The 24204-nt window shown below is 42.6% G+C and overlaps 2 protein-coding genes across 2 annotated transcripts in view; one reads left to right on the top strand and one right to left on the bottom strand.

Annotated features, from left to right (window-relative positions):
* Nucleotides 1-5545, top strand: part of LOC120024736 (rap1 GTPase-activating protein 1-like) — a 33328-nt gene extending 27783 nt beyond the window's left edge. Inside the window, exons 17-18 of the mRNA XM_038969019.1 lie at nt 363-472; nt 5425-5545. Of these exons, the coding sequence (XP_038824947.1) occupies nt 363-472; nt 5425-5545 (231 nt within the window). The remainder of the gene's footprint in view (nt 1-362; nt 473-5424) is intronic.
* A 3836-nt stretch (nt 5546-9381) lies between these two features.
* Nucleotides 9382-22476, bottom strand: LOC120020595 (protein-arginine deiminase type-2-like). The gene is made up of 16 exons (XM_038964302.1): nt 22439-22476; nt 18428-18596; nt 17152-17221; nt 16921-16982; nt 16397-16514; nt 15895-16047; nt 15550-15740; nt 15341-15444; nt 15112-15223; nt 14776-14883; nt 14518-14669; nt 14164-14311; nt 13827-13920; nt 10267-10346; nt 10029-10157; nt 9382-9799 (listed from the first exon to the last, which is right to left on the bottom strand). The coding sequence occupies exons 1-16, from the start codon at nt 22474-22476 to the stop codon at nt 9566-9568; spliced, it is 1962 nt and encodes a 653-aa protein (XP_038820230.1). The 3' UTR covers nt 9382-9565.
* Between the last annotated feature and the right edge of the window lie 1728 nt (nt 22477-24204).

The raw sequence follows: 24204 nt of genomic DNA, 5'->3' as shown, positions 1-24204 counted from the left end.
TTTATTACCTTTGTGTATCAATTCCTCTCTTTCACTCATACAACATGATGGAGTAGCTCAAATAGTATTTCACCAACAAGCCACTGTCACTTCATTTTAGTCCCCCCATAACGTTTCTCATGTGTTGTAGATAGCAAGTATCAAATACGGAAGGCATTTGAGTCATTGTGCTGCAGAATCTCAATGACATTCAACAAATGCCAATCAACAAATGCCTATTTGAATGGAGTTCATGTTTTCACTGAATGTAAAACAGACCAAGTTGTGTATTATAGCCCTACAGTAGCCTCTGTCTTTTACTTTATAAGTCATGCTAGAGGAATATAGTATTGTGGCTGACTAACCTAGCCACTCCTCCCCAGTCTCTGATCATTCCTGGGAAGAGCCCCACCAGGAAGAAGTCTGGGCCCTTCAGTGCAAGACGGAGCAGCGCCATCGGGATCGAGAACATCCAGGAGGTGCAGGAGAGGAGGTGAGAGGAGGGCTTCTTGGGCTACCTAGAGAAGAAAGAGGAAAATGGGGTGTCAGAGAGAAAGCATAGAAGATGAGAAATGAAACATACCAGAAGTATGGTCCAATACCAAGTCATTCTGAATGGCGGTCAACTGTGTCGCCGTTGAGTTAACATTAGTGGCTAATGTTAGCTAGCAGGTTAATGGTAGGTTAAGGTTAGGGATAGGTTAAGGGTTAGGGATAGGTTAAGGGTTAGGGATATGTTAAAGTATGGCTAGCTAACATGCTAAAGTACTTGCAAAACGCATTGTTGTGTTTAGCTAAAGTTGGTTATTAGCTAAGACGCTAAAGTTGTCACCGACGCAATTCGAACACACAACCTTTGGGGTAAAGAGATGAGGCATTCAAAGATATGCCAGGTGACTGGAGAGACGTGTTGGTGTTTGACTCTTCCAATCGATAAACTGATGTGCATTATAGCAGCAGTGGCGGTCAGTGTCGTTTATGATGAGGGACGATTTTTTTTTCTCATGAGCACGGCCTTATTTCTATTACAGCATGCTGGGTGACTGTCATTCATATTCCCTTCACCCAGTTCAATGTAACATCAATAGGTTTAGGCTACTACATGATACTCTAATTTTCCCGATATCAATCATGAGGTTGCTACAACCTAGCCTATGAATGAAAGTTTAAAACACAGGTCGAAAAAAAAAGTGAGATGACAGACAGTGACACATTCAATACCGCCTTGTACACTCTTGTCTGCATCTAGCTTATCTAGGGTGTAATCATTAGTCCAACAGTTGCAAACAAGAGTTTCTATTAGACAAATTCAGGTATGTTTATCCCATTTAAGTAAAGTTGTTCTCCCATTTAAGTAAAGTTGTTCGACAGAATGAATACACCCCTGATCACACACAAACAGTTCACTTTCCTAGCAGCCACATAGAAACAGCATGATCCTTTTGATCAATGTATAATTACTTCCCGCAGCTACGCACTTTCCTCATCTCACATTTTCCCTTCGGTTGTGGACTTCAGTGCACAACACATCAGCTGTCTGTGACCGGGCAAAAAAACCTTTCCAAGCCAAACCTTGATATCATAACCGAGTCAACTACTCACCACATTTTTTGCCCTGCTCTGCTAGCTAGCTGAAGCTTATGCTTTCAGTACTAGACTGATTCTCTGATCCTTTGATTGGTTAGACAACATAAACAGTTCATGTCAGTCCCGTTTAAAAGAAATGTTTTTCAACAGAATCGGCGGAATGAATACACCTCTGATCACGCATAAACACAGTTCACTTTCATAGCAGCTTTGTTGTATTCCTTCTTGCCTCTATGCACTCTCCTCGTCTCACCTTTTCCCTTCGTGTGTGGACTTCAATGAACAACACATCAGCTGTATGTGACCAGGCAGATAAACCTTTCCAAGCCAAACCATGTCATAACCACTACACACATCCTACATCGTTGTCCCCATATTAGCTAAAGTAAAGTCCTAGTCAACATAGCTAATATAACTAATGCATTAGTAAACCTGCTACAATCATGCAGTAACGTTAGTGTATAGTCAGTAAGCAGTTACACCGGTGGGCCCCGGTGTCAATAAATTAATAAAACCAAAAGCTTACCTTGACTTGGAAGAGTTCAAGTGTTGTGTTGGTCATAGCCAGCTAGCTAGCATAGCATCCCTTTGTTTGAGCCGGGTGTTTGAGTAACTAAACTGGCCACCTGCATTTGCTAGCTAAGTAAGTGAAAGTGAAAAAAAGTATCTCTCTCTCTCTTGCTTCTCCTTCATTTTTGAAGAAGTTAATTTGTTCAAAACTGTTCAACTAACTGTTCTTTCTCTCTCTTTGAGTCAACTCTATGTAAACTGGAAACAACATATCCTGAGGCTGCATTCATTGTAGCTGGGGATTTTAACAAGGCTAATCTGAAAACTATACTCCCTAAATTCTATCAGCATATCGATTGTGCTACTAGGGCTGGTAAAACCCTGGATCATTGTTATTCTAACTTCCGCGACGCATATAAGGCCCTCCCCTGCCCTCCTTTCGGAAAAGCTGACCACGACTCCATTTTGTTGCTCCCTGCCTATAGACAGAGACTAAAACAGGAAGCTCCCGCGCTCAGGTCTGTTCAACGCTGGTCCGACCAATCTGATTCCACGCTTCAAGATTGCTTCCATCACGTGGACTGGGATATGTTCCGCATTGCGTCAAAAAACAACATTGACGAATACGCTGAATCGGTGAGCGAGTTTATTAGCAAGTTTATTAACATCGGCGATGTCCTACCCACAGCAACTATTAAAACATTCCCAAACCAGAAACCGTGGATTGATGGCAGCATTCGCGCGAAACTGAAAGTGCGAACCACTGCTTTTAATCAGGGCAAGGTGCCTGGAAACATGACCGAATACAAACAGCGTAGCTATTCCCTCCGCAAGACAATCAAACAAGCTAAGCGTCAGTATAGAGACAAAGCAGAGTTGCAATTCAACGGCTCAGACACAAGAGGTATGTGGCAGGGTCTACAGTCAATCACGGATTACAAAAAGAAAACCAGCCCCGTCGCGGACCAGGATGTCTTTCTCCCAGACAGACTAAACAACTTCTTTGCCCGCTTTGAGAACAATACAGTGCCACTGACACGGCCCGCTACCAAAACCTGCGGACTCTCCTTCACTGCAGCCGACGTGAGTAAAACATTTAAACGTGTTAACCCTCGCAAGGCTGCAGGCCCAGACGGCATCCCCAGCTGCGTCCTCAGAGCATGCGCAGACCAGCTGGCTGGTGTGTTTACGGACATATTCAATCAATCCTTAACCCAGTCTGCTGTCCCCACATGCTTCAAGAGGGCCACCATTGTTCCTGTTCCCAAGAAAGCTAAGGTAACTGAGCTAAACGACTACCGCCCCGTAGCACTCACTTCCGTCATCATGAAGTGCTTTGAGAGACTAGTCAAGGACCATATCACCTCCACCCTACCTGACACCCTAGACCCACTCCAATTTGCTTACCGCCCCAATAGGTCCACAGAAGATGCAATCGCAACCACACTGCACACTGCCCAAACCCATCTGGACAAGAGGAATACCTATGTGAGAATGCTGTTCATCAACTACAGCTCAGCATTTAACACCATAATACCCTTCAAACTCGTCATCAAGCTCGAGACCCTGGGTCTTGACCCCGCCCTGTGCAACTGTGTACTGGACTTCCTGCCGGGCCGCCCCCAGGTGGTGAGGGTAGATAACAACATCTCCACTCCGCTGATCCTCGACACTGGGGCCCCACAAGAGTGCGTTCTGAGCCTTCTCCTGTACTCCCTGTTCACCCACGACTGCGTGGCCATGCACGCCTCCAACTCAATCATCAAGTTTGCAGACGACACTACAGTGGTAGGCTTGATTACCAACAACAACGAGACGGCCTACAGGGAGGAGGTGAGGGCCCTCGGAGTGTGGTATCAGGAAAATAACCTCACACTCAACGTCAACAAAACAAAGGAGATGACCGTGGACTTCAGGAAACAGCAGAGGGAGCACCCCCCTATCCACATCGATGGGACAGTAGTGGAGAGGGTTGTAAGTTTTAAGTTCCTCGGCGTACACATCACGGACGAACTGAATTGGTCCACCCACACGGACAGCGTGGTGAAGAAGGCGCCTCTTCAACCTCAGAAGGCTGAAGAAATTCGGCTTGACACCAAAAGCACTCACAAACTTTTACAGATGCACAATCGAGAGCATCCTGTCGGGCTGTATCACCGCCTGGTACGGCAACTGCTCCGCCCACAACCATAAGGCTCTCCAGAGGGTAGTGAGGTCTGCACAACACATCACCGGGGGCAAACTACCTGCCCTCCAGGACACCTACACCACCCGATGTCACAGGAAGGCCATAAAGATCATCAAGGACAACAACCACCCGAGCCACTGCCTGTTCACCCCGCTATCATCCAGAAGGCGAGGTCATTACAGGTGCATCAAAGCAGGGACCGAGAGACTGAAAAACAGCTTCTATCTCAAGGCCATCAGACTGTTAAACAGCCACCACTAACATTGAGTGGCTGCTGCTAACATACTAACTCAACTCCAGCCACTTTAACAATGGAAAAATGTAGGGAAAAATGTATCACTAGCCACTTTAAACAATGCCACTTCATATAATGTTTACATACCCTACATTACTCATCTCATATGTACATACTGTACTCGATACCATCTACTGCATCTTGCCTATGCCATTCTGTACCATCACTCATTCATATAATTGTATGTACATATTCTTCATTCCTTTACACTTGTGTGTATAAGGTAGTTGTTGTGAAATTGATAGGTTAGATTACTCGTTGATTATTACTGCATTGTCGGAACTAGAAGCACAAGCATTTCGCTACACTCACATTAACATCTGCTAACCATGTGTATGTGACAAATCAAATTTGATTTGATTTGATTTGAACTACTCACCACATTTTATGTACTGCAGTGCTAGCTAGCTGTAGCTTATGCTTTCAGTACTAGATTCATTGTCTGATTCTTTGATTGGGTGGACAACATGTCAGTTCATGCTGCAAGAGCTCTGATAGGTTGGAGGATGTCCTAATTACTGTGTAAGTCTATGGAAGGGGCCTCCTTCCTAGGTGTTCTATTGAAGTCAGTGTACCAAGAGGACGACGGAAGCTAGCTGTCGTATGGCCACACCATAGTGCTACCTTACAGAGTACTGTAAACCGTCATTGCAAAACAGTGTGTTTTAATCAATTATTTGGTGATGTGAATATATTTAGTATAGTTTAATCTAAAAAGCATAACTTTTCAGTGTTTTACAATTTTTATTTTTATGAAATTCACGGAAGAGGATGGTCCTCCACTTCCTCCTCTGAGGAGCCTCCACTGATTAGCAGTAATGTCTATGAGCCCATCCTGATACCTCTCTATCCCCTCCTACCTCAGTCGGGAAGTGTCCCCCAGCACACAGAGGACTCCAGACAGTGGACACATCTCCCAGGACCCCAAATCAGAAAACTCATCTAATCAGAGCTCACCAGAGATGCCCACAACAAAGAACAGGTGAATAGACAGTATTTAATAGTGCTGTCAAGCCCATGCTGAAGAACATGTGTATAGTGTGTGTATAGTGTGTGTGTGTGTGTGTGTGTGTGTGTGTGTGTGTGTGTGTGTGTGTGCGTACACGTGCGTGCACGTGCGTGCGTGCGTGCATGTTAGAGTCGTCAGAGTAACCCAGGTGTGTAGTTTGGCCATGTGTTGCAGGGCCCCGTCTATCCCTGAGGCCCAGGACATGTCCCGCTCCTCCTCCAACGCCAGCAGCTTCGCCAGCGTGGTGGAGGAACACGATAACGAGGGCATCGAAGAGTACGACACAGGACTGGTAGGTGCCCCTCTTTTTCGATCGTCAATCACTAGCATACAGCACACCATCACATAGAGGTCATGTCAATATAATAATGACACACTCAAAATGAACAAAAAGCTAAAGATCCTGACAATTTCTGTTGTGTTTTTGTTTGTTGCAGGAGAGCCTGTCCTTTTCTGGAACACCACACAAGAGGGACTCATTTGCGTACCTCTCCTGGGTAGAGGATAGTGTGAGCAGTACTAGTGCCACCAGCCAGGGCAGCTCTCCAGGTGAGTTGTTTCATTAATGTTTTCAATACTGCCATAAGGTACAAAAAGTTGAGTTTGTTTGTCATGATGGCTCATTGTCTACCCCTTCCTGACAGCACCTGCACGGTCCCAGCAGCCTGAGGGGGGCAAAGGGGAAGAGCTCAAAAAGGCGGAGAGCCGAGACAAGACAGAGCGGTCATCATCGGTGAGATCGGTTTTACTAATTTAATAATCAGATCCTCTGTAACATCTCTGCTCGTTCACTGTACTAGCTGTGTACATTGGAAGACAGATTTCATTCCGCTTACATACAGGTATATATAACCATTTATAAAACTGCTTATAAATGTACAAATGCCCTAAACTTTTCCTCTTCATTGTTGTTCAGTAATTGTGGTCTTTGTTAACCTTGTCATTTTCTTTCTGTGTCTGCGTCCAGAACTGTTAGCCTCTCCCCATTGATCACTACATGGATGTCCATTAGCAGGTACCTGTAGTTGTTCAACTCAGTAGATGTAGCTTACTGACCATGTGTTACCCATGTCTGTATTTGGATGTTTGTGTGCGACCTGTAGTAGTAAAGATAGTGTCTGACCCCAGTCCCGCCTCCCACAGCATTCCCATAAGAGGCACCCCCTGCAGGAGATGAAGCAAGCGCACGTGTGTTCCACCACAGATGCAGAGGAGGACCAGAGCTAGTCGCTGGGACAGACAGACAGACCTGGTGTAGGCTAGTCCAGTCTGAACAGCCAGGTCCATGGACATGCACTTACAGCCTTCCCTCATCCCAACTCTTTGTGGCTGACTCCTAGCATGCCTAGAGGGGTGAAGGAGAGGATCGGCCCGCACCCATTCCCAAAATGAGTGCCACTCACACAGTATCGCTTCTGGCTGTTGTCTGTTGGCTCGCTTAGCCTGCATATATTTCTGCTCCATGAGCTCTGTGAAATCTGAATCTGCTCATGTGGTAACTCATAGTATACTCTCCCTTGTCCTCTCTATGGCATTGTTTTTGTTTTGTTTCGAAGGTGGAGGGAGGGGAGGATCTTAAGCATTAGACAGATTCGTGTTGCAGGATACCCGTTGATCATGCATTAGGGGAAGTTTTCTGTTAGGCTAAAGAGGAATGCATGAGGAGGATAAGATGATGTTGTCCTGTTGTCATTGTTGGAATAACTGACATTATTGCTTCCATCAACCTCACATCCCACCATGATACTGTACATTTGTTACTCTCGGTGTCCCGGATCCTTTGATGTCACACTAAGCCTTGTGTTTTATTAATGGTCAATTAAGAGTGTAATGGTGAATGTTGACTAGAAACTTTTAGTAAATGTTGCATGTTTTTGATAGAAGGTACTTTTATCATCATGCTGCTGCTGGTTTTGATTCCATTATTAATTTCCCCTGACAAACTGTACAATTGCAGTTCACAGGTTATGTTGATGAATGGACAATATTTTACTGACTCCATAATTATAGTCAAAGTATTTCAGGCCATTTAAAGGGGTAATCTGCAGTTCAAACAATAACAAAGTCTTTACCCCGCCACTGTATCGATAACCAGCTGAGTGATGGGGCTGGATAAAAGTAACCACTCTCAAATTCCTAGACACAGCTATGGATGCAAGGACTGACCATCCATGATAGCAAAATTATAGTTTTAACCATGTTGAGGCTATATAGTGTTTGTTTACAGTTACCTTGTTAACTGACAAATGAGTAAAAACGCTTATGTTTTGGGTTTTGATGGGATACGACAGTTGAACTAAGCGCATGAAGCATTTATAAGTAATATTCTTCAAGAATAAATGGGTATATATAATTAATTTAAATGTAAAAAATCTATGTAGCAATCGCAGATTGCCCCTATAAACTGAGGAAAAAAACATGAAGTATTGAATTACTGATAAGGTCTGGTGTCCAAACTAAATTACTCATCAGTCTTCATCACTGTCCCATACTGTAGATAGTACCACACAGTCAGACATTCCTCTAAGGTGAGCTAACCAAAGCACACAGCCTCCAAAGCCAAGCTACTGTCCAGTGACTACTGTCTTCAGTTTATTTTTTAAAACCTCTAGTTTGATTTAGAGTATGTGTTTGGATGTGTATACATGGTGCATGGTGTAAATCTGCTTGCAAACCCATGTCAACTGTACAGTACCATGCTGGAAATAGATTGTTTCTTCAAACCAGTCAAACTTCTCTAGAAAAGCAGACAGATAAAGAGTCATTATTTCTTTACATCAGTTTCGATAGAGAAATATGGGGATACATCAGTGTAGATGTGGAAACCGGCACTACATTTTCAAGTAATTGCTGATCTTTTGAAAATCTGACTTGGTTTTTAAAAAGAATTACACTGTGACAAGTCGTGAAGTTGCCTTTTTAATGATTGTGTTAAGTAAGCTGCTTTGTAGGAGGGTATCCCCTTTCATATAAGGAATCTATCCCATGGGGGATATCGCCAAATGGAATCTATCACCAACTGGTTTGAATGTAAAACTAAACAGATATATGTATTCATTTGTAGACATCTGCTCTCAATGAATGGAACCTGGGTATCTTGTGTAATGTTTTACATTTCCTGATTAGAGACATTTTCCCTCATCTCAGATTTATATAATGAAAAGACCTGATATGAAGGCATGGTTTCCATTACTTTTTATTTCAATGTAATGAACAAAAGCTAATATGGAATTTAGTTGTGCTTTATTGTCAGTTGTGGCATTAATGCATAAACCTTTTACACTCCTTTGGAAATCTTTCAGTTGAATCTAAAGGATCTCTGCGTAAGTAACACTACATCAAAATACAGTTAGTTTGACATATATTTATTATTAAACACCATTCTGAAGATTATGATTCAACAAAATACTATTAATTGAAATGTGATTGGAAAGATGAGAAAGTAACCTTTCATCAGCTTAAGAGAGCCTTTGGAGTCAGTGTGTATTCCAGGCACTGAAACTCAAAATATATCAAACACTATGTTCATCTCAAAGCTTCAAATAAATGTATTATTACTCTCACAAGTCTTTAGAAATGCTTGAATAGTTGGATCACACCCTCTGGTGGCTCCAGATTATACTTGCACATTTCTCTGTGGTCCTGTTCATCTGTACCTGTGTTTGTACATGTAAATGCAAGACACTTGGATTGAGCACGGAGCCAATCCAAACAACAGATCCAACCTGCAATGTGCTTAATTCAGATGATTGTATTTCTGTTCTCGTTGATATTCCGCTTAAGCCCTTGTTTAAGTTCGAAAGTCTTGTTTGTAAATATAGCTTTTCATCCTTTTATAAAAAAAAGGCAAATACATGTTTAATAAAGACAAAGGGGTAATACAGTACAAGGACTACTGTTGTTGTTTGAAGATGACTGCTGCTGGCAATTGTTGCTGCTGTTAACATCAAGCCTTATTCCCTCTTTCTAACTACAACCATTCCTTGCCCCAAATCCCTCACATCTCCAGGTTCCACCACTTGAAGGAGAAGGGTTCCCTACGGACATTGGAGCCACAGTGAACCTCTCCCAGCAGTTTGTGGTAGGAGGCAAAGTCATCAATGTATGTGCAGCTGAGTCCCAGGCCCTCCATGAGGGAGGTCATCTCTGCCTCCAGGGCACAGCAGCCATTCACCTTGGGCCCAAACGGTTTAGGGATGCCCAGGTTCTTCCCCAACACAATCATGTTCACCTGGAGGTAGAGACATATGCCTCAATTAGGATTTGTTTCTTGTGCTACTTGGGTAGTAGATGATTTGAGCATACTTCCTAATCACATGTAGAAAATCATCACAAAATGTCTAAAATGATTTGGCAGCATTTTTGAGCTTTGCCATTATGTAATGTAAAATGTATAACAAATAAAATAAGAAGTACTTTTGGTTTGGAGGTGTTCTAGTGTAGAACTTGCGTATGCTCACCATGTCTGGGTAATAGGCCACTGCCCTGTTCTCCTCCATCACATGGAAAAGGATGGGCAGATCAATGATATCATCGTCATCTAAACCCAGCTCCCTCTTAAGGACATCCCTGTTCCAGTCTATACAGCTCTGTGGGACGGCAGCAGTCACAACATCTACATGGTTATTTCACCAAGCACTGCAATGCTCTGTTAGCCTCTCTGAGTAACTAGTTCATCTGGCGTTTAGTTTCCCTCACCTGGACATAGTCGTTTTCTGCTCTGAGTTTGTCATCACTCAAAATCTCATCTACCGTAATCTCTTCTTCTGCACCAAGACCTGTTAGGATCGAGAAGGAAGTGAGTGTTAATTAGTAACACATACAGTATTATGCATTCCATTCACCCAGCTCAATGTAACATTGATAGGTTAAGGCTACTTGATACTCAAACGTTCCCTATACCCAACGAGGTTGTTACAACTTTGCCTATGAACGTAGGTGCACAGGTAAAGAGAATTTTGTGAGTAATCAAGGTGACAGACATTGGCACATTCAATACTGCCTGTATCTAGCTGATCTAGGGTGTAATCATTAGTCCACCAGTTGCAAACGAGAGTTTCTATTAGACAAATTCACGTATGTTTATCCCCGTTTCATTCCGTTTCAGTAAAGCTTTTCAACAGAATGAATACACCCCTGATCACATACAAATCAAATCAAATTATGGGTTCCCGAGTGGCGCTGCGGTCTAAGGCACTGCAGCTCAGCGCAAGAGGTATCACTGCAGTCCCTGGTTCAAGTCCAGGCTGCATCACATCTGACTGTGATTGGGAGTCCCATAGGGTGGTGCACAATTGGCCCAGCATTGCCTGGGTTTGGCTGGGGTAGGCTGTCATTGTAAGTAAGAATTTGTTCTTAACTGACTTGCCTAGTAAAATAAAAATTGTATTGGTCACATACATGTGTTTAGCAGATGTTATTGCGGGTGCAGTGAAATGTTTGTGCTTCTAGCTCTGATAGTGCAGTAATATCTAACAGTTTCATGACATATACCCAAAATACAGATATATCTAAGTAAAGAATGGATTAAGACAATATATACACCTCTGTTAGAAAGTGTGGGGACACTTAGAAATGTCCTTGTTTTTGAAAGAAAAGCAATTATGTTTTGCAATTAATTTTGCAATTATGTTAGCACAGCTGAAAACTGTTGTTCTGATTGAAGAAGCAATACAACTGGCCTTCTTTAGACTAGTAGAGTATCTGGAGCCTGTAATCGAACCCACAAATGCTGATGCTCCAGATACTCAATTAGTCTAAAGAAGGCCAGTTTTATTGTTTAATTGCAAAATGGTTTTCTAATGAACAATTAGCCTTTTAAAATGATGAACTTGGATTAGCTAACACACCGTGCCATTGGAGTGATGGTTGCTGATAATATGCCTCTGTACGCCTATGTAGATATTCCATAAAAAATCTGCCGTTTCCAGCTACAACATGAACAATGTCTATACTGTATTTCTGATCAATTTGATGTTATTTTAATGGACAAAAAATTTGCTTTTCTTTCAAAAACAAGGACATTTCTAAGTGACCCCAAACTTTTGAACGGTAGTGTATGTCAGAGCGGCAATGGACTAAGATTTTTTATCTCTTTATTTTACCTTTATTTAGCTAGGCAAGTCAGTTAAGAACAAATTCTTATTTTCAATGATGACCTAGGAACAGTGGGTTAACTGCCTTGTTCAGGGGCAGAACGACATATTTTTACCTTATCAGCTCGGGGATTCAATCTTGCAACCTTTCAGTTACTAATCCAACGCTCTAACCACTAGGCTACCTGCCGCCCCTACAGTGGCATAGTATAGAGTACAGTATATTCATATGAGATGGGTGATGCAATGTTTACAAACAACTAAAGTGACTAAGATACCGTAGAATAGTATAGAGTACAGTTTACACATATGAGATGAGTAATGCAAGATAAGGAGACATTATTAAAGTGGCCAGTGTTTAATTTCCTTAAAGTGGCCAGTGATTCCTAATCTATGTCTATAAGCATAGTTCACTTTCTATAGGCACAGTTCACTTTCCAGAGCAGCCACATACAAACAGCATGATCCCTTTAATTACTATAGTTACTTCTCGCTCTCCTCCTTTCACATTTTCCCTTTGCCTGTGGACTTCCGTGCACAACACATCAGCTGTCTGTGACCAGGCAAAAAAAAACTTTCCAAGCCAAACCTTCATATCATAACCGAGTCAACTACTCACCACATTTTATCTTCTTTCAGCTAGGGGGCAGAATTTTATTTTTTATTTTTAATAACGTTCCCAAGGTAAACGGACTATTTCTCAGGCCCAGATCGTAGAATATGCATATAGTTTACAGATTAGGATAGAAAACACTCCATAGTTTCCAAAACTGTCAAAATATTGTCTGTGAGTATAACAGAACTGATTTTGCAGGCGAAAACCTGAGGAAATCCAACCCGGAAGTGCATTTTTTTTAATCCCTGTTCCGTTGCCTGCCTCTCTTCCATTTAAAGGGGTATCAACCAGATTCCTTTTCCAATGGCTTCCTCAGGCTGTGACCAGGCTTTAGACATAGTTTCAGGCTTTTATTTTGAAAAATTAGCGAGATTTTTCAAAACGAGTCAGGTGTCCTTTGATTAGTTCTTGCGCGCGAGAGGGGTAGCTCGACATTTTCTTTCCCTCTTTTATTGAATAGGTTACCGTCAGGTTGAAATATTATCGATTATGTATGTTAAAAACAACCTGAGGATTGATTATAAAAAATGCTTGACATGTTTCTACGAACATTACGGATACTTTTTGGAATTTTCGTCTGCCTTTCAGGAACGGAACGAGGCTGTGGTTTTCTGAACATAACACGCAAACCAAATGGCGGTTTTTGGTTATAAAAAGAATATTTATCGAACAAAAATAACATTTATTGTGTAACTGGGAGTCTCGTGAGTGCAAACATCCGAAGATTATCAAAGGTAAGCAATTAATTTTATTGCTTTTCTGACTTTCGTGACCATGCTAACTTGGGGCTAGCTGTTCTTACGGTTTTGTCTAGTGATTGATAAACTCACAAATGCTTGGATTGCTTTCGCTGTAAAGCATATTTTCTAAATCTGACACGATAGGTGGATTAAAAACAAGCTAAGCTGTGTTTTGGTATATTTCACTTGTGATTTCATGATTATAAATATTTTCAGTATTATTTTTGAATTTGGCGCTCTGCAGTTTAGTGGTTGTTGTTGATAAATGATCCCGGTACCGGGATCCGTGCGTCAAGAAGTTATGTACTGCAGTGCTAGCTAGCTGTAGCTTATGCTTTCAGTACTAGACTGATTCTCTGATCCTTTGATTGGGTGGACAACATGTCAATTCATGCTGCAAGAGCCCTGATAGGTTGGAGTAAGTTGTCATAATTACTGTGTAAGTCAATGGAAGGGGGTGAGAACAATGAGCCTCCTGGGTTTTGTATTGATGTCAATGTACCCAGAGGAGGACGGAAACCAGCTGTCCACCGGCTAAACCATGGTGCTACCCTACAGAATGCTGTTGAGGCTACTGTAGACCTTCATTGCAAAACAGTGTTTTAATCAATTATTTGGTGATGTAAATATATATTGTATAGTTTTATCTAACAAGGATAACTTTAATGTTTCATTATTTTTATTTTTATGAAAATCACTGAGGATGGTCCTCCCCTTCCTCTTCTGAGGAGCCTCCGCTGATACAGTTGTAACTAAGGTGATACACACTGAGACACACTGAAATTAAACCCCTAACTGAAAGCCTACCGTCAAACATTTTGGCTTGTCCATGCCTGTCATTCTGTAAGCCCCTGAAAAGTTTGTAGCCTGCGTCGGGGCTGGCGAGCAGCAGTCGGAATCCCTACACAGAAACGGAGGACAAAGACAAAATTGTCTGTACGCTTCAATTGACTTCCTGACAGCTTCACATTATCACATAAACCACATGGCAGCCACAGCCTGCGTCATGTCTAAATACTTTATTTGCAAATGGACGCATTAACAATTCTTTGCTCTTCGTCATTTCTACTCTATATTAAAGAGCATAGTGTTTTTACTCACATGTTCTAATAGAGGGGGCAACTATACTTTGATTTTATTTTACCTTTTTGTCAGGAGCTGGGACAAAAGTCATGAATTCATCCACATGCCCAACATGCAGCCAATCAGAGAACAGTGCAATGGGCTCCTGGACTTTCTGTGCCCAAAGGAAGTCTTGCACTACTTTGGTCATGTTGCGGCCCTTGGTTGCCCTGAAAAGTTAAACAGCCTTATCACCACTGCTCACAGCCATCTCTTTGTTCCAAATATTCATGAATCATTAGCAAGAGATTTATAGAAGGAAGAAGCATCAATTTTATTTAATAAATCAATACACTTTGGAATAAAGGCAAATATTGGTATCTAAAAACCACTCTCTTCCGTTGAAGCAACTAACCCCTGGCTAAGTTACACTCACGTGGGGAAAGCCACTCCAATTATGATCCTGCCCAGAGGGTAGATTTTTCCATTTACAATAACTGGAGGGCTAACTTCCAGGTTACCAAACGAGTCCAAGCTGCTCACTTCCTCATCATATGCTGTCCTTGTCACATAGCCAAAGTCTGGGCCCTGAGGGCACCAGGCAGAGAGCGGTTCAGAAAGAGTTCCACCACATCCCTCACAGTATGGAAATAAGAACATTTTAACTGCAGGTGTTGTGAATGCCTTTTCTTACCAGTAGCACATCATAGGGGAAATCCTGTAGTTCTCCGTCTCGGGGGGAGTCCAGCACAACAGGGAAACGTTGGTGAGGAGAGTCAATGTAGCCAAACTCTATCTCATCCTGAGAGAGAAACCTTCTTTACATGTCTATTATATTTCTATATTTTTCATGCAGTTAGAGAAAAAGACACCGGTCTATGTTCTGATTTATTTTATTTAAAACCGAGAGACAAGACTGACAATGATTTACATTGATGTAAAAGGATGTGAAATAAATTGTGTTTAAAAAAAGGTTGGAATTTTAAAAAAAACCTGCATGATAGGCTAGGAGCTGAATCCCACTGCTTACCTGCATCCAGCGGTCTCCTCTGTTCATGTACTCATGGCAAACCTTCAGCTTGTACCCATTGTTTTCCACCAGCCTCCTCATTCCCTTTAGGAACTGGTAGTTATCAGATGTGCTGGGTTACCAAATGCACAGAAACACTTGTCTAAGTACGTTTACAGCTAGCACCATCATTATTTCCATCAACATCAATGCTGTCATCATCATCCTCATCATCATCATCATCTCTCACCTGCAGACGAAGACCTCCACAGGGTTGAGTGTGTTGGGTGTCATGATCCAGGGAGCCACACGGAAGACCACCCTGTCTGTAAAGATGGGCGTCTCAGGGAAGCCCTGGCAAAATAACAGAACAAAAACATGAACGATAGATTCCACAACAGAGGTACAGTATACCCTTCGAAGTTTTAAACTACGAACAGTGAAATAGTTGCAATGTACCTGAGAGCTGGGCTCCAGAAGGCTGAGGCTGATGCTGATGAGGCCCTCAAAGTCTTTGTCAGGGAATCTCAGGCCCTCAACGTAGAAATTCATCTCAGCGTTTCCCCCGAGGTACGGGACCTCCTTGGACAAATCCTCACTGCCCAGCACCAGCGGGTAGTCCTTCACAAAGCTCTTGTAGAACGGGTTTTCTGCAGCAGTAAATCATTTTTATAATGATGATCAAATGTATCTCCATTTATATGCATATGCAGCATTAAAATCCTATTGTATACACATTATACATGCATGGACAGCCACAAGAACACATAAAAGATCTGACTGGACAAAATGTTCTTGACTCACTCAGTGTTTGGTGCATGCCTGCTGTGGACCTGGTCCTGAAGACCCTGACACTCTCTGCATCCCCCTGGGAGATGTGCATGGTCAGCTTGTAGCCCTCTGGGAGCTTGGCAGGGCCACTGGTCCGCAGCACCATTGGGGACATGTCTTTCAGATCTGACATTTCACAAATACTGACATTATTGTACATCAAGTGTCAACCCATCAATGTCATAATCAATGTGACCTCATCTCAATGACAACATAGGTAGGACAGTGTGTAATACAACTATTTATCCTAGGAGGATGGTGGTCGTGAAGGAACCATCAAACCACACCAGACACACCCCTAGCTCAGGCATTTTGTGTTTATCTAACACAAATACACACATCCCTACTGCTCCTCTCTGCTGACTACACACAAAAGACAGACCTGCAGCCTTTAAATGTTGATTTATTGCAATGTCTGCAGCACTGTCAGCCTGTCAGCTCAGTGGGCCAGGATGACTTGGCTGTTGCTATTTACCTGAGACTCTCGTGACCTCAGCATACTCACTGTCCCGCCTCTTCCCATAGGTGCGTTCTGAGTCACAGTTGACCAGTAGGATGGCACCGTGGCCATTAGGCCCCCACATCCAGGATCCCTGTAGAGAGATGGACACTCGTTATTCAGAGACAAGAACTAACACTGCCCTGCCAATTTAGCTTTTACCAATGTGTTTTCATGAAGTAAGATTAGACTTACAGCTGAGTGGAAAAACACAACGTTCAAAAGAATTTCCCACTTCCAGGAATATAGTATGAACAGTATTTTGATATACCTATTAATATCAGTGGAAGGCTGTGCCCTGTGTTAGTTGACAGATAATTTCCTAGAAGTGCCTTGGCAATCTTCCTTTGTGTTTTGGAATACAGCATGAACACTAGTCTTCTGACATGCCTATTCATGTTAGAACATCTCCTTATGTACCCTGCTGTGTTAGGAAACAAAGATAGTGACCTCTGAGCTGAAAGAGACCTGCCTGGACGGACCCAGCAGACATAACCCACCTTGTTGGGGTTGTTCCTCTCCACCTGGCCATCTCGATCAGCATCTACGTCCAGAGAAATCTCTACAAGACAGAGAGGCCCTGGGTGTCACTGAAGCTCATGAGCTGCTTTGGGGTCTCAAGTGAAATATATAAATGTACAAATGACATTCACAAAGGTATGCTTTGAAGGTGGGGGCGGGTGATAGTTTATATGGGTGTGCTCTCCTGTCCTAAGCATAACACAACATACCAACAGCGGTGAGGTGAACGACAGCTTTCCCTAACACCTCCGTCTTCTCTCCATAATACATGACCGATAGCTGCACAACAAAGGACAACATTTACAAAGTTAAACATCTAGAACACTGGTGACTAAGCAGTGGTTGTGTTTTGATGGGGTCTTCGATGATATATTCATGTCCAGATATGTACAGTACATTATTTCAGAGGAGAATCTAAACAACTGGCCCATTCTGGAACTGACAAAAAGTCTCCTTCAATTCCTTATCAATAGAACTGGCACTGTGATTAACCACATCTCTCTGGTATCAGGTTGAGAGTGCCACATTTGCATTATTTCAGTGTTGTTTGCACACCACTCTTAAGAGGTGTAGGAGCAGCAAATACTTGATCTGTGTTTCTTATTAACATAGTTCACTGTAGCGTGTTCAGTCCCAAGTGGAAATATTCAACTCAGGATTCCATGAATAAGATGCAACATACTGAATCTCAGTGTACATGTAACGGATGTGAAATGGCTAGCTAGTTAGCGGGTACGTGCTAATAGCGTTTCAATCAGTTACGTCACTTGCTCTGAAACCTAGAAGTAGTGTTTCCCCTTGCTCTGCAAGGGCCGCGGCTTTTGTGGAGCGATGGGTAACGACGCTTCGAGGGTGACTGTTGTTGATGTGTGCAGAGGGTCCCTGGTTCGCGCCCGAGGGCGAGGGGACGGTTTAAAGTTATATTGTTACATTGATGCTGTTGGCCCGGATCACTGGTTGCTGCGGAAAAGGAGGAGGTTGAAAGGGGGGTGAGTGTAACGGATGTGAAATGGCTAGCTAGTTAGCGGGTATGCGCTAATAGCGTTTCAATCAGTTAAGTCACTTGCTCTGAAACCTAGAAGTAGTGTTTCCCCTTGCTCTGCAAGGGCCGCGGCTTTTGTGGAGCGATGGGTAACGACGCTTCGAGGGTGACTGTTGTTGATGTGTGCAGAGGGTCCCTGGTTCGCGCGTCCTCGGGGCGAGGGGACGTACTAAAGTTATACTGTTACATACACTCTTAGAAAAAAGGGTTCCAGGGTCCCCTTAGGAGAACCCTTTTTGATTCAAGGTAGAACTCTTTTGGGTTCCATGTAGAACTCTCTGGGGAAAGGGTTCTATACCCAATAAGGTTCTACATGGAACCAAAAATGGTTATTCAAAGGGTTCCCCTTTGGGGACAGCCAAATAACCCTTTTAGGTTCTAGATAGCACCTTTTTTCTAAGAGTATAGCTATCATGGCTGTAGGAGTGGCCTACTTTATTTACCTTGCTATCATTTCCCACTTCGCTGGCAGTGTCCATGGTGATAAGAAGCACTGTATTACCATTGAGACTGGTGGGGAGGGTCCCACTCTTCGGTGGGGGTGGGGTAATCCTGTACTGCACTCTGGGACTGCATTGCACAGAGAAGTACTTGGAAGTAGGAGGGGCACTCCTAGGGGAACAATAAATACATGTGACAGTTACACATCACATCCTGATACTTTTCTTATACAAATCTATAGATTGCAATAACACAGAAAACACAAAGAGGACATACCTATACTGCAGTGGAGCACCAGCAGTGAGTGCAGTTCATTATCCCCTATTTCCAGAAGCAACAGGTGGCAGTGCTAGTTCTAAAGTTAATCGGAGAGTAATCGGAGAGATATGATGTCTTCTACATGCCTCTACAATGAGTAACGTACCAAAGAGGGAGAAATACTGGACTATCAACCTACACAAGAATACTGGCAAAAAGGATTGTACTTATATGTCAAAGTATCAACCAACATCCCAAGTTGTTATACTCAGTATTATGACACTTGTTAATAAACATTAGGCTTAGCTGTAAAACCTAACACCTGGAGTCCAGGCTGAGCCTGTCACGCTGTATAATGATAGGAGACAGGCGCAGGAATACGTAATAGGGGATTTTATTTCTCCACCCAAAATAAAGTACGTCATGAAAACGACGGGGACGAAGCCCAAAACAAACACGTGTATATAACGTAGGGATGTAACCCAAACAAAACCTCTAAATAATACACGGGACGAGACCCGTAATAACAGCTGCACAAAAACACGTAGCATGAAAGCCGATACAGCAGAGCACAAGATGAACGGACATGGGACAATAATCAACCAGGACAATGGGGAACAGAGGGCACATATATATACATACTAATCAGTGGAAATGGGAACCAGGTGTGCGTAATGAGACAAGACAGTCTGGGGTTGGTGGTTATGAATCCAATTCAGTGATGCCTAGAAAGCCGGTGACGTAGACTTCCGAAGCTGGTGAACGGAATGAGCAGCAGTACCAGGGGATCCAGGAGGTGGTCCACACCAAAGGAACATTAGGTTTTTGGAGGAGGGATAGTATTCGCCCGAACAACAGAGCCTAGGCTACTCTAAACAATAGCAGAAAGAGAAGTTCTTAACAAGAATTATTGAAGTTGTTACACACCGATGTTGTGAAACCATCTGTATCTGCTGTGCAATCATACCATGTGGAGAGTCTGATAAACTAACTGCAGCCGTAGTCAAGATAGTACCACAATATGTTTAATTCTTCAGGTTGGGGATTTGTGTTGGGTTTACCACTTTTTTGTATCATGTTAACTTGGAAATCATAAGCCATAATAACTGCTGACAACCCATTGAATTCAGTTGCAATGGAATCATATGAATTGATAGAAAAGGAGAGACTGTTGAGAACATGAGGTCTGACTCCTCCTCTGAATACAAATGCCATCCACAAACAGTTATTTCAGCCCAATTTTGGGGCATGATCATCCAAATCCTTCTGCAATTGGAATATCCAAGAAGTAAAATGACAACAAAATAGTCAGTGGATGTAATCAGTCATTTAAAAATATATTATCACTGCAGGAACTACAAGTGGAATAAGATTATAAAGCTATTAAACTATTAGAATCAATTCACTTAAAGAAATAAAGCAATTCAGTACTGTGAGCCTCCAAACGGACAAACTATCCAGCTAGTGCATAACATTCTGAGAACCATATGTTCAAATGCTTGTGCTTCTAGTTCCGACAGTGCAGTAATATCTAACAAGTAATCTAACAATCAGCGAAGTGGAGATGTTGTTTCCTACCTTCACCACCTGGGGGCTGCCCGTCAGGAAGTCCAGGACCCAATTGCACAGGGCGGCGTTGAGACCCAGTGCCTCAAGTTTAATAATGAGCTTGGAGGGTACTATGGTGTTGAATGCTGAGCTGTAGTCAATGAACAGCATTCTTACATAGGTATTCCTCTTGTCCAGATGGGATAGGGCACTGTGCAGTGTGATGGAGATTGCATTGTCTGTGGACCTATTGGGGCGGTATGCAAATTGAAGTTGGACTAGGGTGGCAGGTAAGGTGGAGGTGATATGATCCTTGACTAGTCTCTCAAAGCACTTCATGATGACAGAAGTGAGTGCTATGGGGCGATAGTCATTTAGTTCAGTTACCTTTGCCTTCTTGGGTACAGGAACAATGGTGGCCATCTTGAAGCATGTGGGGACAGCAGACTGGGATAGGGAGAGATTGAATATGTCCGAAAAACATACCAGCCAGCTGGTCTGCGCATGCTCTGAGTACGCGGCTAGGGATGTCATCTGGGCCGGCAGTCTTGTGAGGGTGAACACTTTTAAACGTCTTACTCACGTCGGCCATGGAGAAGAAGAGGGAGGGCCCACAGTTCTTGGTAGCGGGCCACGTCAGTGGCACTGTATTGTCCTCAAAGCGGGCAAAGAAGGTGTTTAGTTTGTCTGGAAGAAAGACGTCGGTGTCCGTGACTTAGCTGGTTTTCTTTTTGTAGTCCGGGATTGCGTGTAGACCCTGTCACATACGTCTCGTGTCTGAGCCATTGAATTCACTTTGTCCCTATACCGATATTTCGCTTGTTAGATTGCCTTGCGGGGAGAATAACTACACTGTTTGTATTCGGCCATTTTCCCAGTCATCTTTCCATGGTTAAATGCTGTGGTTCGCTCTTTCAGTTTTCCGCAAATGCCGCTATCTATCCACAGTTTCTGGTTAGGGTAGGTTTTAATAGTCACAGTGGGTACAAGATCTCCAATGCAGTTCCTTATAAACTCACTCACCGAATCCGCGTATAAATCAATATTATTCTCCGAGGCTTCCTGGGAACATTTCCCAGTCTGCATGAACAGAACAATCTTGAAGCGTGGATTCCGATTGGCCAGACCAGCGTTGAATTGTTCTCATCACGGGTACATCCTGTTTGAGTTTCTGCCTATAGGACGGGAGGAGCTAAATGGAGTCGTGGTCAGATTTGCCAGAGTAGCCGTGATCCAGTGTATTGCCCGCACGAGTACAACAATCAATATGCTGATGGAGTTTAGGTAGCTGTCACGCCCTGACCTTAGTTATCTTTGTTTTCTTTATTATTTGGTTAGGTCAGGGTGTGACAAGGGTGGTTTGTTTAGTTTTTGTATTGTCTATGGGTTTTTGTATGTCTAGGGGTTTATCTAGTCTAGGTGTTTATATGTCTATGGTTGCCTAGATTGGTTCTCAGAGGCAACTGTTTATCGTTGTCTCTGATTGGGGACCATATTTAGGTAGCCATATTCCTTGGGTATTTTGTGGGTTGTTATTCTATGTTTAGTTGCCTGTTCTGCACTAGCCATATTGCTTCACGGTTCGTTTTGTTGTTTTTGTTTAGTTCTGTTCAGTGTTCTCTCTTTTATTAAAGAGTTATGTTCGCTTACCACGCTGCGCCTTGGTCTCCTCCTTATGACGACCGTGACAGTAGCCTTGTTCTCAAATTTGCTTTGTTATAATCCCCAGCTAGAATAAATGCAGCCTCAGGATATATGGCTTCCAGTTTGCATAGAGTCCAGTGAAGTTCCTTGAGGGCCGTCCTGGTATCGGCTTGAGGGGAGAATTCTCTTGGGAGATAATATGGTCGGCATTTGTTTGTGAGGAATTCTAGGTCAGGTGAACAAAAGGACTTGAGTTCCTGTATGTTATTATGATTACACCATGAGTCATTAATCATGAAAACTACACCCTCGCCATTCTTCTTCCCAGAGAGATGTTTATCTCTGTTGGTGCTATGCATAAAGAATCCTGATGGCTGTACCGACTCCGACAACATATCCCGAGAGAGCCATGTTTCCGTGAAACAGAGTATGTTACAATCCCTGATGTCTCACTGGAAAGCAACCCTTGCCCTAATTTCGTCTACCTTGTTATCTAGAGACTGGACATTGGCGAGTAATATACTCGGAAGTGGTGGGTGGTGTGCACAACTCCGAAGTCTGACCATGAGGCTGCTCCGTCCACCTCTTCTGGAGGCGACATTGTTTTGGGTCGGCATCTGGGATCAGATCATATGCCCTGGGTGGTGATGCGAACAAAGGATCCGCTTCGAGAAAGTCGTATTCCTGGTCGTAAGGTTGGTAAGTTGACGTCGCTCTGATATCCAAAAGTTCTTCCCGGCTGTATGTAATAACACTTAAAATTTTCTGTAAGAAATAATACAGAAATAAACAAAATACCGCATAGTTTCCTAAGGACTAGAAGCGAGGCGACCCTCTCTGTCGGCTCCATCTTGCCATCTTGCTGCACATTTCTTAGAGCTTGGTCAGAGCGTGGTTGTCTTATGGTTATTTTGGATACAACCTTCCCATAACATTTCCTACAGCTTTCCTCATGGTTCTATTTAAAGTAATGTTCTCAAATTGTTCAGAGAACATCAAGAAATAAAAGTACTTCAGCATAGTGTTTTCTGCATGTTTCCTCATTGTTCTATTTAAAGTCATTTTCTCAGAACATTAAGACAACTTTCCATAAAAAACACCAGATAAAACATTAGTAACGTATAAAGAATGTTGTAAGAATGTTATTTAAAACATATACACCCCGTTCTCAGCATCAACAAAACTATATCTATCCTCTATATTGTTAAGTGTGTTCAGGTGTGTTGGCCACGCCCACTAATTGGCCACACCTGATCTTAATGAGTGCTTGTTTTCTTTGAAATTAGGGTCTGTTTGAATAGACTAAAATGAACAGCTTTGGACTACCGTGCTCGTAGTTCAAAACAGTTAACCCAAATTAAGATAGCAGTCTTATTGAAACATGTTATCATAATTTTATTTAATTACCTTCAAATAACCCAGAATTTCTGTTCTCTGAATGTTAATAAAACCTCACAGGAAAACATTTAGGAAACCATAGAAAAACGTTCTCAGAATCTCCCTACAACCTAAAAATGTATGTTCCCAGAACAGGCTAAATTTGGGTAGGCTACTGAGTGATAATCCCAAAATAGTTTATATAGCAGTATATAACTGGTAAACAATACATTGCCATACACTCTACCGTGTTATAGGCTACAATGTAGCCAACAACAGTTTACTACCACCTGAAGACATCTATTGGTGCAGTAGCCTAGCATAGATACACACACTCACCTGTTTAGGTTCGCTTTCAACACCGTGCCAACAACATATAGAGCCCTCAAAGTTTTCTCAATGTCGAGACGAAATGTCTGTTGATACGGTACTGGTATGTCGGTTGCTTTTCTCTTATTAAGGTGCTGAAGGAGATTAGGGTGTCTGGTCATAGAAACCTGTTCCTGTGAAACATCCATGGTGATACAGTACATTGCAGAGGAGCAGAATGATGAAATGAGAAATGGCAGTGGAGGGTAGGCTTGGCCCTATTGTTAAGGGGGTATTTTCCTGCCAGTAATTTGAGGCAGAGGAGGCTGCAATTACCCAGAAAACCAAACATGTGCCAACTTGCATTGTAGTCAGCACTTGAATAGCAACAGGATAATGTAGGCATAGGCCTAAACTAGGCCTGCAGTATACATTTTGTTGTCACACTGATTGTCATGTTGAAGGCCATATTTGAATCACATAAAAACAGTTGAAGTCGGAAGTTTACATACACCTTAATTAAATACATTTAAACTCAGTTTTTCACAATTCCTGACATTTAATCCTAGTAAACATTCCCTGTCTTAGCTGAGTTAGGATCTCCACTTTATTTTAATAATGTGAAATGTCAGAATAATAGTAG

This window comes from Salvelinus namaycush, chromosome 2 (assembly GCF_016432855.1).
Source record: "Salvelinus namaycush isolate Seneca chromosome 2, SaNama_1.0, whole genome shotgun sequence".
In the NCBI taxonomy this organism is placed as follows: Eukaryota; Metazoa; Chordata; class Actinopteri; order Salmoniformes; family Salmonidae; genus Salvelinus; species Salvelinus namaycush.
This window is presented reverse-complemented; position numbering and strand designations above follow the sequence as displayed.

What these genes read in the sequence shown, in the direction of transcription:
- LOC120020595 (XM_038964302.1), bottom strand. Translation starts at nt 22,476, where the DNA reads ATGTCGCCTCCAGAAGAGGTGGACGGAGCAGCCTCATG. An exon ending in GTGGAGGTCTTCGTCTGCAG is followed by an intron (nt 15,224 to 15,340) that starts GTGAGAGATGAT and finishes TTGGTAACCCAG; the next exon opens with CACATCTGATAACTACCAGT. An exon ending in ATTGGAGTGGCTTTCCCCAC is followed by an intron (nt 14,312 to 14,517) that starts GTGAGTGTAACT and finishes TTAACTTTTCAG; the next exon opens with GGCAACCAAGGGCCGCAACA.